This window comes from Rhineura floridana, chromosome 1, assembly GCF_030035675.1.
Source record: "Rhineura floridana isolate rRhiFlo1 chromosome 1, rRhiFlo1.hap2, whole genome shotgun sequence".
NCBI lineage: Eukaryota > Metazoa > Chordata > Lepidosauria > Squamata > Rhineuridae > Rhineura > Rhineura floridana.
In genome coordinates, this window is record NC_084480.1 from 202,206,244 (window position 1) to 202,219,428 (window position 13,185).

General features: G+C 43.9%; 1 protein-coding gene across 1 annotated transcript in view; it reads left to right on the top strand.

Annotated features, from left to right (window-relative positions):
- The first annotated feature begins 10,972 nt into the window (after positions 1-10,972).
- Positions 10,973-13,185, top strand: part of LOC133377188 (glutamate decarboxylase 1-like) — a 135,420-nt gene continuing 133,207 nt past the window's right edge. Inside the window, exon 1 of the mRNA XM_061610707.1 lies at positions 10,973-11,676. Coding sequence (XP_061466691.1) covers positions 10,973-11,676 — 704 coding nt within the window. The remainder of the gene's footprint in view (positions 11,677-13,185) is intronic.

The following is a 13,185-nucleotide window of genomic DNA, read 5'->3' on the forward strand; positions in this document are numbered from 1 at the left end:
GTTTTTCTCTCTGATCTCCTGACATTATCTATTTCCATTTCTTCCTCACTCTCTATTTTACTTGGACCTGCACCTGTGCCTGCACTGGTACTTGGCATTTCTGTATCTTGCATTGCCATGTCTTCACTTCTCAGCCTTTTTACAGTACGTTTGCCACCGTGTATAAGATCAGTCAATGCAGTTTTTAATGGAATTTGCTGTCCAAAAGGAACATCAGCTGCTTCCTGCTTGCTTGCACTATCAAGGATAACTGTTTGACTCTCTCTCCAAGGTTTATCTATCACCTTTATGCTTCTGCTTAACACTACTTGTTGTTTCTCAGGTAACCAAACTCTATAGTATGAATTCTGAAATCCCAAAATGCATCCTGCTTGAGCTCTTGACTGTTTTGCAACATGTACCCAGCATTTTGCCCCAAAACGTTCTATGTGTTTCACCCTGGGTTTTCTTCCAGTCAATTTCTCATAGGGAGACATGCCTATTGTTCTGTGCATGAGACGGTTCTGAATATAAACAGTGTACAGAATACATTCACCCCAATAAGTGTTATTCATATCAGCATCTGCAAGCATTGCTCTCAATGAATCCTGCAATGACCGGTTCCTCCTCTCTGCCGTTCCGTTGGAGGATGGGCTGAAGGGAGCAGTGAGACTTTGTATTATTCCCTTCTTTTCCAAATATGTTTGAAATGAATTACTGGTAAATTCACCACCTCTATCTGATCTGATATTTTTGATAACAACCCCATATTGTGTCTCTGTTCTCTGTATGAATGCCTTTAATTTCTCTTCTGCATCACTTTTCTTTTTCAATAAGAACACATGTGTAAATCTGGAGAAATCATCCACAATTACTAAATAAAACCTTGCTCCACCTTTTGAGCATTGAAAAGGTCCAGCCAAATCCACATGTATGAGCTGATAAGGTTCAGTGGTTGTGCTTTCACAGCTCTTATTTACCGGAGTCACAGTCATTTTTGTTTTATAGCATACCTCACATTCATCCACATGCTCACAATGTGTTAATTTCAAATCTTGACTATGTTTTGGGGTGTTTAGTATCTTTTCGAAATGTGCGTGTGCCAGTTTTCTGTGCCATTCATGGAAACAATTATCATGTTTATCTTTATTAACTCCTATCCAAGCACACATGGGTTTATCAAGCTTGCACTCAACCATGAACATTTTGTTCTGTAATTTCCCTTGCATGCATATTTCACCATCTTTTCTCACAAAACATCTATCCCCTTCAAATGTAACTTTACAACCTATTTGAGCCAATTTTCTCACTGATAGAATGTTATATTTTAAACCAGACACCAGTAATACATCTGTCAAAATATTCCCAAATTACCCATCTTCAGCGTGCCTGTTGCAATCGCGTCCTGAGTCGATCCGTCAGCCAGATAAAGCTTCTCCTGCGTCGGCTTTGAAGTGTAAAATAAACTAGAGTCTGTGATTAGACAATTAGACGCTCCACTGTCGAGAAGCCACTTAGAGTTAATGAGTTTATTGTCCTCCTTAGAAACAAAGTTCACGCTTGTTCTCTGACTTTCAAAGCCCCTGTTATTCCTCTTCTTTAAACAATGTCTCTGTATATGTCCACGTGACCCACAAAAATAACATATTTTAGTCTCTTGCCTGCTTCTTTGAGATTGTTGTTCAGCCACAGTCACAGTCTCTGTTTTCTTATTTTCTTGTCTTCTATTCCACTCTTGTTGAAGTTTCTGTTCTACAAAGTCCAAATTCAGATGTCCGTCAGGTAAAGTTTCCAGACTCGAGACCAGCACATCACATTTTTGATTAAATGAAGATAACAGGATATAAACCATCTGAATGTCACTATGATGCACTCCTCTATCTTGCAGCTCAGCATTTAATCTCCGAAATTCAGCCAGATGCTCTGTCATAGTCACTTCATCTGTAAAACGCATCTGATAAAGTTTCCGTGCTAAACACAGCCTGCTCCCCGCAGTTTGCTGTACATGAGCGGCTTTTAACTTTTCCCACATCTGATTAGCTGTCGGCTCATTACTCACCAGCAACAGTTGAGAATCAGATAGCCCCAGAGTAATAAAAGCCTTCGCTTTCTCGTCTTTCTTCAACCACGCTGCTGAAGGAGCTGCCGGAGGGGGGTTTTCTACAACACCATTTAACTCTTCTTTAATCAGAACTGCTCTCATTCTCCATTTCCAGCTGGAGTAGTTTACAGCACTCAGTCTCTCCATCGGCATCCCGGATAACAGATTTCCAGCCATGTTGCCCACTCTTACTTGCCTCTTTCTCGCACTTTGTTTCTCTCCGCACCAACGCCACGTCAACAGCTCTCGAACCCGCTACCATGTATGATAAGCTGGGCCCATAACCCCTGTTGCGTGTGTGCGTGTATAGATCATACAGGGATGGAATCCAAGAGCCGTTTAGAACAGGAATAAGATAGGCCAGGCAAGTTTCTTGTAAGAGTCTTTACTAGGCAAAGACATTAGACACAGTTCTCTCTTCACAGACATTTCCCCCACACTCTGAGACACAGCAAGATGTCTCTTATCTACTTCCCAGCCAGCTTCTGACCTTGGCAAAACTGGTGCTCTGTTCTTCCAGCTTAACCCTTCTGCTTCAGGTTTCACTCTCTCTGCTAAAAACCCTGTCTGTGAGTCTCACAGCATGCTTCACTGACCAACATGTTGGGGGGTGCAGAGCTCTTGGTTAAGCTTCCGACTTCTTGCTAGGCTCAGGAATATATTAGGTTGAGGTAATTAATTCCATTATCATTACATTGTATGGTGGCCTTTGTGGGGCCGGGTGAGCCTTCTGGGACTTTGTGCCTGTCCTATTTAGATACTAGTGGTGTGCACAGATGACAAGGTTTTGCTAGAAAATGTCTAAATCACCATAACTTAGGTGACAGTGATCCTTTTTCAAGTGTCAGTGCCACACTGTTACCTCTGAGACAGAAGTTGCATTTATTTGAATTTGGTATCGTATCAAAAACAAAGCATATGGCATTTGTTGTATTTAAAGAACGACATGCAAACTTCTGCAGGGAATTGAAGGTCTAGTAGATTATAATGTGGCTTGATGGGAGGATAGGAATAAAAAGGAAAGCCAGACTGCTTATAAGGCTCTTATCCTAATTCCAGGATCTTAGACTTTACTAAAGCAGGGGCTGCCTTGACAGGCTTTTAGATTCTTGTTGACACAGAGGCTGCCTTTTAAGCTCCAGGCAGACTCTTCACCCTTTCCTGATGATTTTGTAACAACAACAAAAACCTTCTTTGTTAGGATTTCTGATACAGTAGGGCCCCGCTTACCGGTGCTTTGCATTCCGGCATTCCGCTAATGCGGCAGCGGGAAAGCCCCCATTTTAAAGCCGTTTTTGCGGCATTTTGCGACATTTTGCAGCATTTTCACACGACGTGCCCCATTATACTCAATGGGGTTCTGCTTTATGGCGATTTCCACTTTACGGCAGGGGCCTGGTCCCTAACCCACCGTATAAGCGGGGCCCTACTGTATCATTTACCTGCAGTCATATATAGCGTGCAACTTTTACATTGGCACTTCTATTTTGATATCAGTTACTTGAAATCAATGTAGCATGCACATTTTGCATTTGAACATTTATTCTGATGGTTGTTTGGAAACCCACTAGGAGAAAGCTGCAGTGGGTCCAAATATTGGTGACAGCAGCATATCCTCAGTCTCTGTGCTTTAGGGGAACTGGATTAGCTGCCATGGAATAGTAGTTGGTAAAGTGTACTTACTCATAAAAGATTTACTTCCTTTCTTTGCAGAAGGATATGTGCAGCAGTGAGATATTAGGCTGGAGGCCTTCAAGGGGGTAAGAGGAAGCCCCCAGCTTAAGCTGCTCAGGGACATGTGTCCCTTCCCAGTTAGACTTGAGGTAATACAAACTTCACTTACTGGCTACCCGGTTTAAAGGGAGGTTTGTCTGTGTTATGGTGTTTTTCTTTTGGTTTCCTGATCCCAGATTCCAACTCCCGGCTGGCCTTCAGGGCATACAGTCTTAAATCTGTCGTAGTTATGGCCCTAGGATGCAGAGGGCATATTACACCTGATTCACCACCAGTCCTATTTAAGGGGTCAGGCAGTGATGGGTTTATACTAGATAGTCTGGGATAGTGCGCTGCACTTCATTCAACATGGTGCACACCTGTGATAGAGATGCCTTATGCATTTTTATGTGGCAGAGCATTATCTATGGACTGCTATATTTCTCACATGGAGTGCTTCAGCTCCTTCTGGGGGGGCAGTCATAGAGACAAGTGGGCTCAGAAGCAGTGGGGGCACTATCTGATTGGCTGTTCATAGGTATGGCAGATTTTGGGGTGCACGTTAGCACCTGAGGTCACAGCTTATAGTATCGCTATGTAACTGGGGTTTCCCTTGACAGCGGGGAATATGGTAGATCCTGCCCCAGTGTTCACCTTTCTGGTATCAAGATTGACTCTGGGGCCCAGGGCTGCAGGCTGCCTGGGAACAAGCTTGAACTGTTGCAGATCAGGATCCTTGAGTTTTCATGGACCATGAAAGTGTTTCCTTTCTGCCCTCCATGTGTTAGGGGTCTTTTACGGTGGGTTATGATGCCATGGCAGAGTTTTCACAGTCTCACTATAGGTTCAGGATTAGGGCTGCTTTAGGCGCCGACCTGGCTGTGTGGCCCTCTTTCCTGCAGCTGCAGGCCTGGATTATGGAGGGGTTAACTAGGGATTTCACCTTTCACTAATTCTTTCTGGTGTGTTGGAGGTCGACTTATGGACAGAAAGGCTCATGATCATGGGCCAGGTTTTGTAACTCCCATATATTTAGGAACACTAGGTTTAGGGCCCTTGTCTGTTCCTTTGTCCTTGGGGAGGTTTTGGCAGTGCTGTACAAACTACATTGGGAGATTGGGGAACGGAGTTGGAGATAGCCATAAGCCTATGGGATTCCCAGGAGTTCTGGGCCGCAGGTGCTGTGCAAAGGCGGCCTATTCCTGTGAATTGCGCACTGGAATTTCCGTGGATGGTAGAAATAAAAACCCATTGGTCAGTGTGCTACGAGGTAGGTGGGTGGAGTTGTTCTTTTTAGGCCAAGAAAGAGGGCTTTCAGGAAATGCCCCATACCCCTGATTCTTCCCACCTGGGAACATTAGTCAGGGGGTGCCCGGTGGTCCTCACCCTTCAAAGTTCAGCAGTTGCATGCAGCTGTCCTCACTAAATTGGAGCCTTTTGGGTGGGGCAGGGGTTGATGAGTCCTGGTCAGACTCTTCCCTACGAGCCTGTGGCCGAGGTTAGTTATCAGGCACAATGGTGGTGCAAGGGTCACACCGTCATTTTATCCTGCCCCAGCACTGGACAGCTGCCCTGTGAGGGAGTTATAGTGTTCTTGGATACCTGAGGCTCCAGGCATGGTTGTCTGATATCCAGAAGAGAGATCTCCCCACACAAAGTTCGGTTTAGCATCCAAGGCCTTGGACCTCATGGGGGTTTTAAGGGCTTGCTTTTCCAGAATTTGGTTGCCTACATGTTAGTGGAATTGCCTACCTGGCACAGTCTATCTTGTGCTGGCTTTGAGAGTTCCTGGGGGCCAGGGGATCTAGAGAAGGATATTTATTCACCCATGCAAGGGAGGATCCCCTCACAAAATAACAGTTTGAGCTCTCACAAAGTGGGCCTGCAGGGACTAGGTCATGACCCCTCTGAATTTGGAATCCACTCTTTTGGAATTGGAGGTGCTTCTGTGGCAGCAGGTCTTGGGTTTTCCCAGGCAAAGGTGCAAGCCTTTGGATGCTGGTCCTCTGGTGTCTATAAGGGCTATATTTGCCCCTTTTAGAGGGCCTGGAAATTCAGAAGCCTAACAAGTTATAATTATTTTGACAGGTTGCTGGATGGGGACGGAGTGAGCATGGGCTCACAGTTGGGCCTCAATGGCTTGGCCGGAGAGGAATGCATTGGGATGGGCTCCTACCCACTTTGTTCCAGCAAGTTTCAATGCGGATGGTCCCGCATGTGGTGGTCATTCCCCTGGGTGGAAATGACCTTGGCAGGCACATGAGGACATGCAGTTCAGGAGGCAACAATGGCCTTGGTTACTTAAGGGCATGGCCCTCAGTTGCATCGTAAGGGCATGACCGTCCGTTGGCAGGCATGTATGGACATGCAGTTAATAAGGCAACTTTGGCCTTGGGCACGTCTGGTTTGGTCAGACATGCTCCCATGAAGGGTTTGGCGTGGTGTCTGGAGCCCAATAGGGATGGACCGACTGCAAAAGAAGGCCAACCAGCAGATTTGGCTGGCTCTTCTGGAACATGGGGGGTTGGATATTCAGCATCCCCTCATACAGCATAGGAAGGTTGAACTATACAGGGCCGATGTGTTCACCTGTCAGATGCAGGGAACGACAATTTTTGGGGGACCTGCAGAGGTGTCTGCGAGAGGTGCTTCTCAGCAGAGGGGTTAAGGGGGACTAAATAGAGATTTACCACCCTTTTGTGGTGGTAAAGTGCAGAAAGGGAATTAGGTAAAGATCAGCTAGGTGGCCCCCTTAGGCACCTTTGAAGGTGATTGGTAGTTCTGGAGGCCTGTTTCTCAGGGTTTTATGGCCCGAGGGCAGGATATGGGCTGCTTTTGGGGCCAACTTAACTCATCCACCTGAGGGTTCTACGGCCCGGGGGGTGGTGATGTGGGAAGGCCCCCCTACTCACCTACAAGGTGTGACCAGGGTAAGGGGTAAGCAAACGGGGCTTGCCCTTTGCCCCAGCAGGGGCTGGTCACCCAAGAGCTGTGGGGCAAGCTGCTTTTGGTCCCACACCTAGGTTTACCCTCTGCAGGTCACTTTAATGGGTTTTGTTATAATTTAATAGTGGCCCTTTGTTTCAACCATAACTGCTGTTGTCTGTGCTTTGTTTCACTCATCGGCCGCAAGTGTGTTTGAACATTATCTCATTGGGAGATTTTAGCAAATAGGAGGGAAAATCCAGAATGGCGATCTTAACTTTGGGTGGAGACACACTTACTGTTCAGCCAGTTCAAGTGTGTCTCCGACTCTCTTTTCTGAAAATGGGGTCACATGATGCCCCACCCCTTTTTATTGTAAAACCTGGTGGGATCAGCTCAAGTGTGTGTATGTGTTTTTACTCAGCTTCAAACAGATTTCACAACTGATTGGCAGATCAACCCATTGCCCCTCCAGGTGTGGCCAATGGAAATGTTTCGCTGTAGGCAACTAGTGTGCTCACAGCCTAAATCCTAACCTCTTGATCTGGGCTGCTGAAGAGTGTTAGGATTCAGCAGACACTTTTGCCCACTGGCCTTTGCTGGCAGAGGGCCTTTGTCACCACAGAGCCTTCTGCTTCAAGAAACACAGTGAAGGCAACATTACTGCCAGTGGAACCCCCCAAAATAGGATGCTTCACAGACAGGACAGAGCTGGGCCAACCCAGGACCTGCTGGATCCTAAGATGCTCCAGATCCCAGAGAGGGACATAATCTGGACTGGAGCTGGCACAACAACAACAACAAAAAGTGAAGATAACTGTCTCCCCCCCATATTCTGCCCTGGTTGGTGTGAGCAGCAGAGCTTCAGATGTAGTGGTGGCTCTGCTGTTATTTTTCACCCCATCGCTTCCCAGCAGAGTTAGGATTGCTCTGTCTATCTATAATCATATACCCACTTACCTGGCAATCAGCTCTTTTGAACCCAGTGGGTTTTACTTCTGAATAGACATGTATAGGACTGTACCTTAAATATTAGGCAGGCGTCATCTCTGTTATATTTTCGGCGCCATTTGAAGACTTTCCTCTTTCAACAAGCCTTTTAAGTTGAGACCTATCCCAGTCTGTGTCTGTGTTGGAATAGCTTTTTAACCCTTTTTTAAAGATGTTTTAAAAGCTTTTTTTTAGAAGTGTTTTTAAACTTGCTTTGTTTTGGTGTATTTTGGAGTCTGTTTTTGTGATGTTTTGATGTGTTTTTGGCGCTTCTGTTTGCCGCCCTGGGCTCCTGCTGGAAAGAGGGACAGGAAATAATTAAATTATAAATATATATATAAATACTATAAAACATATTGTATTGTAAATGTTAGTAGCACCATAAATGTACACAGCCATTTACACAATAACATAAACAAGTATTTATAGTATTGTTGTGTTTTTACTGTTTTATTATGTTGTAAACCAACACATAAGAAAATAAGCAAAAAAAATAGATATTTAAATAGCTTTCAGATTTGTGCTCACAATATTGCAAGCAAACAGGTATATTTTTAATATGGTAGATGTACTACATCTAAAGTTCTGTGATAATTTAGAACAGAGCTAGATGTGAACTGATCTTGAAATAACTACTGAAACGAACAACCCTTTATCCAGTTTTCCTTTCCCTCCCCAGAAGGGAAACATGATGTGATGAGATTACATTGTGTACTTCTCCATCCCAGCACAATTATATTGGGTGCTGAGGTGGGTGACAAAATGCACAATCTGATAACATCAAGGCACTCATTACTCTTTACTAAAACATTACGAGGAGAGAAAGTGGAACTGGATGTGGGCTTGCTGTTATCGTCATCACATCTTGCTCTCTCCTAAGAAAACTCAACACTGCTGGGGACCTTCTGCTTGGAAAAAATAAATAAAACTCTCATGACTTAGAAAATCAACAGTGCTGGGGATCTTCTGCTTGGAAAAAAAATAATACTCATGACTTGCCAACAATCGCTTGCACACATAAAGATGGCTTCAGGATTTGTGCATTTGTCTTTGCTGCTACAGAGTACCCTAGATCCTCTTCTGGAAGCTTGCAGAATTTCCTGCATAATTCCTCCCTCACCCTAGTCTAAGGGCTTGCATAATCCAAATCCTCTGTGATACATATTCTCTGTAATTAAATTAGCATAATCCCTAATGAAATCGTCCTTCTCTGTTGATTTAAAGAGTTCCAGATTCAACCAGGGTTTACTCTAACATGCAGCTAGACAAATTTTGTGCAATGACAAAAAATGTGTAAAGAGTGAAATAAGTTTTTGTGCAGTTGAGCATATGGGATTTATTAAAAAGCTAGGTAGTTTCAAAAAAGAAATAGATGAAAAATGATAGAAATAGAAAATGAAGATAAATATTGGTTCCTTTTAAATTTTTATAACCTCCTCCTAATAGTCAGCACAGTTTTGGTAAAAATGAGGTGCTGCTACTCATATCTTGATAAAAGTACTGTGGGTACCAGCACAAAATGGCTGGGATATGCAGCAGAACAAGAGGTGCTGATGCTCCACACCCATGAGTACTGTCACAAAAATACCTGCTAATAGTTTATTATGGGACAAATTACTTGACCAGTTCGGAGGCAGGCAGTGTGCTGGCTGCTTGTGCAGTAGGGGGAAAAAAAGATTAGAATAAACCCTGGATTTAGCTATGTTGCAAGCAACCTGTACAATGCAAAATCTTAATTTCCTTTATGTTTTATTTATATTTAGTTGATTTGTGTGGGTCTATGCATATCAATCTATGTCATAACTGTATGTAGACAACTGTAAAATAATATATTGATATAGGTTTGGCATATTCTGAACTCAGAAACGCTTGCTTAACAACCCTCTAAAATTTTAATGGTGATACACAAAACAGTCAGGGAGAATCAAAAGTTCTAAGTGTAAAAGGCCAGAAAAAAAGCCAGAACCCTGTTGGACTTTTTTTGTTAGTGTTCTCATAATTTGTTGAAATTAATTAAAAATCAGCCATGTTCACAGAGTACGTTTAATCCTGTTACTGACCTTGCCCCATACTCTGACCTTCATCTTCTGCAGTTTAAAAGTTTGCCAACTGACCTTTAATTAATTTAAGAAATTTAACATTGGACTCTATGATAGTGCAGGCACGCTCAGTAAGAACCAACTGTCAGTGTTCTAAAAGCCAGAATCACAGCTGCTTGGTTTGGCTAATCAGGGGCCACACCCAAACCAGACCTTTTTCACTTTAGACAGTCATGGCTTCCCCCACAGAATGTTGGGAAGTGTAGTTTGTGAAGGGTGCTAACAGTTGTTAGGAGACTCCTGTTCCCCTGACAGAGCTCCAGTGGCCAGAGTGGTTTAACAGTCAGCCACTCTGAATGAAGCTCTGTGAGGGCAACAGGGCATCTCCTAGCAACTCTGAGCACCCTTCACTAACTACACTTCCCAGGATTCTTTGAGAGGAGCCATGACTGTCCAAAGTGAAATAAAGGCCTGGTGTGGATGTGGCCAGGGACAGCTTTGGTTTAAATTTGGGTGGGAGGCTATATCTGCCTGCTGTAGAATAAAAAGGTGGGGGAAACCCTGAAAAGCAATGATACTGTTCACCATGTTTTCCTTTTGGAATGGAAAGGGGCTTCCCCTCTGCCCAGTGCCCACCCACCCAATCTCCTCCCCTCCCCCAGGTCAGTGTTGGACTATGGCCTGGGAGACCAGGATTTGAATCCCCACACAGCCATGAAGCTCACTGGGTGACCTTGGGCCAGTCACTGCCTCTCAGCCTCAGAGGAAGGCAATGGTAAAACCACCTCTGAATGCTGTTTACCATGAAAACCCTATTCAAAGGGCCGCCATAAGTCAGGATCAACTTGAAGGCAATCCATTTCCATTTCAACCCTGATTGCACAGGAGTTCCACTGAACTTAAAAAGCATGCAAATAATCAAACCTGCCCTCCCTCCTCCTCACTCCCATCATCTCCCTTTTGCCCCTTGTCTCCCCTTTCCTTCACCCCTCCCCTTCCAATCCCCTCCTTCCCTCTCCTCCTTCCATTCCCCTCTCTGCTCCCTGTCCCCTTCCCTCTCCTCTCCCCTCCTCCTCCGCCATGGTCATTTTTACCTATCCTAACCATGATTGCACGGGAGTAAATCCCATCGAACTCAATAAGTATGCAAATGATCATGTAACCCTCTATTTTGATGTTTGGCAGACAGCAGTTGTTACCCATTGATCTATGTTTTGGAATCCGTATGCAAGGGAGGAGTAGACCAACTCACCAACAGTATGTGAAGGTTCTAAAAAGAAGGCTGAAGCATGCTTATGAATTGTCAAGAAAGGAGTCTGAGAAGAACAAAAAGGCTAACAAAAGAAGATGGGATGCAAAAGTCAAGTTTTCACATATATCAGAATTTGACAGAGTTTTGGTTCGCAATCTTAACTTAAGAGGAAAGCATAAATTGACTGATAGATGGGAAAGTCAAGTATATATTGTCATTCAGCAACTACAAGACCTTCCAGTATATGTTGTAAGACCTGAAGACAGTGATAGACCTGAAAGGACACTGCATCGTGATTTGTTGCGGCCATGTGGTTTCATTTCAGCTATGGATGGGGAAGAATCTCAACTACCTGACTATGAATTGTCAGATGCTGATATGTTCAACACAACAGATGAAACTGAACCAATAGCTGGATTGAATCCTAAAGCATCTGTGTTTGAACCAAAAGGGTTTAATTTTTCTGCAGTAGATGATGCCTTGCAACCAACAGCTGAGAGTATGTTGTTAATGGATCCTAATGACACAGTTCTCCATATTCAGGGAGAGGAATTTCCGAACAATTCTGTTGAAGTTCCAGTAACTGAAACTAATGAAGATGTGGATATGCCAATTTTGGAAACACCTACTCAGGAAACTGTAACTGAGACTCTTCCACAGAGACCACAAAGACAAAGGTGTGTACCTGTGAGATTCCAGGACTATGTACATAGCCTCTCACACACAACCTTCATGTCACAATGTCCCATAGCACACACATTAGTTCCATTAACTCCACAATTCTACTGGCTATTGGTAAAAAGGGAAGGACCTAATGTAATCGGCTGTCAGGTGGCTGAATGTCAGGGATGACGTTGGTTCAGTTTGTTTCCGGTCACAATTCAAAGTGCTGGTTTTGACCTTTAAAGCCCTATACGGCCCAGGTCCAGGCTATCTGTCAGACCGTATCTCCCTATACGAGCCTGCCCGGGCCCTGAGATCTTCAGGAGAAGCCCTTCTCTCAGTCCCAACACCCTCACAAGTGCGATTGGTCGGGACGCAAGATAGGGCCTTCTCGGTGGCTGCTCCTAAGTTCTGGAACTCCTTTCCTAGGGAGGCATGAATGGCCCCCTCCTTGCCATCCTTCCGTTGGCAAGTAAAGACTTTTTTATTCCGACAGGCTTTTGGGATAGAAGGTGTTTAGGATTGGGCTTTACAATGCTTGTTTTAATGTTTTATATTATTATCTGTATTATTTTAAATTGTTTTTAGATTTTTAAGTGCCTTTTATGGTTTTAAGGTTGTGCATAGTTTAATTGCATTTTAATTGTATGTTTTTCTATGTTTTTAACTACACGTAGTTTTATTTGTAAGCCGCCCTGAGTTCCAGTTTGGAAAAAGGGCGGGGTAAAAAATAAAGTTTCAAGTTCAAGTTCAAGTTAGTAGGGGAAAATGTAACCCACGCTTCAGTTATTGTTTCCAGTATTGTTAAAAAAAAAGATAAATACAGCATGCCTGTGTTTGCTGGCATTGGGTGTGGCTATTACCCTCCCCCTCTCTTTCTAGAACCAGCTATAGGAGCATGCTCAGTAAGTAACCTTCAGGGTGGGCTGGCTTCTCTGAGAAGATTCTAGCAGACCAGCCCAACTCAAGAAGAAGGAGCTGCTCCAGAAGAAATGGGAAGGCCAGCAAACTCTGTGTTATTCACAGGCCAGCTTTGATTGTTTTTAGGAGCCAAGCAGCAACGAGAGAAGATTTTGTCTCCTGCACAAGGAACTAGCAGCAAAGCGAAAGGACTGTGAACTCATTGTTCTGTTTGGGGGTTATTTTTTTCTTTATATCCTGTTAATTGTTGTAAAAGAGAAATTGTAACTTCTTCACTGCTATGAAGCAATAGCAGCCAGACTGTTAAGAATATTAAGATTATTATTTATTTGTTCTGATAATATATGAGAACTAATTTTCTTCAATATATATATTTAATTTTAATCCATGTGGTTTTTTTTTTTTACTGCAACTGTGGAAGGGAATCACACTGTCAGAAAAGACTGAACCCGCCCACTTCTCCTATTTAATGTAGGGATATTTGTGGGTTACAATCAGACCTGTTTTTCCTTTCCCCTCTCCTCTCCCTTCCTTCTCCCTTCTTCCTCCCCTGCCCTCTTCCTCCTCCCCTGCCCACTCCAGCCCTCCCTCGCTCTTCTCCT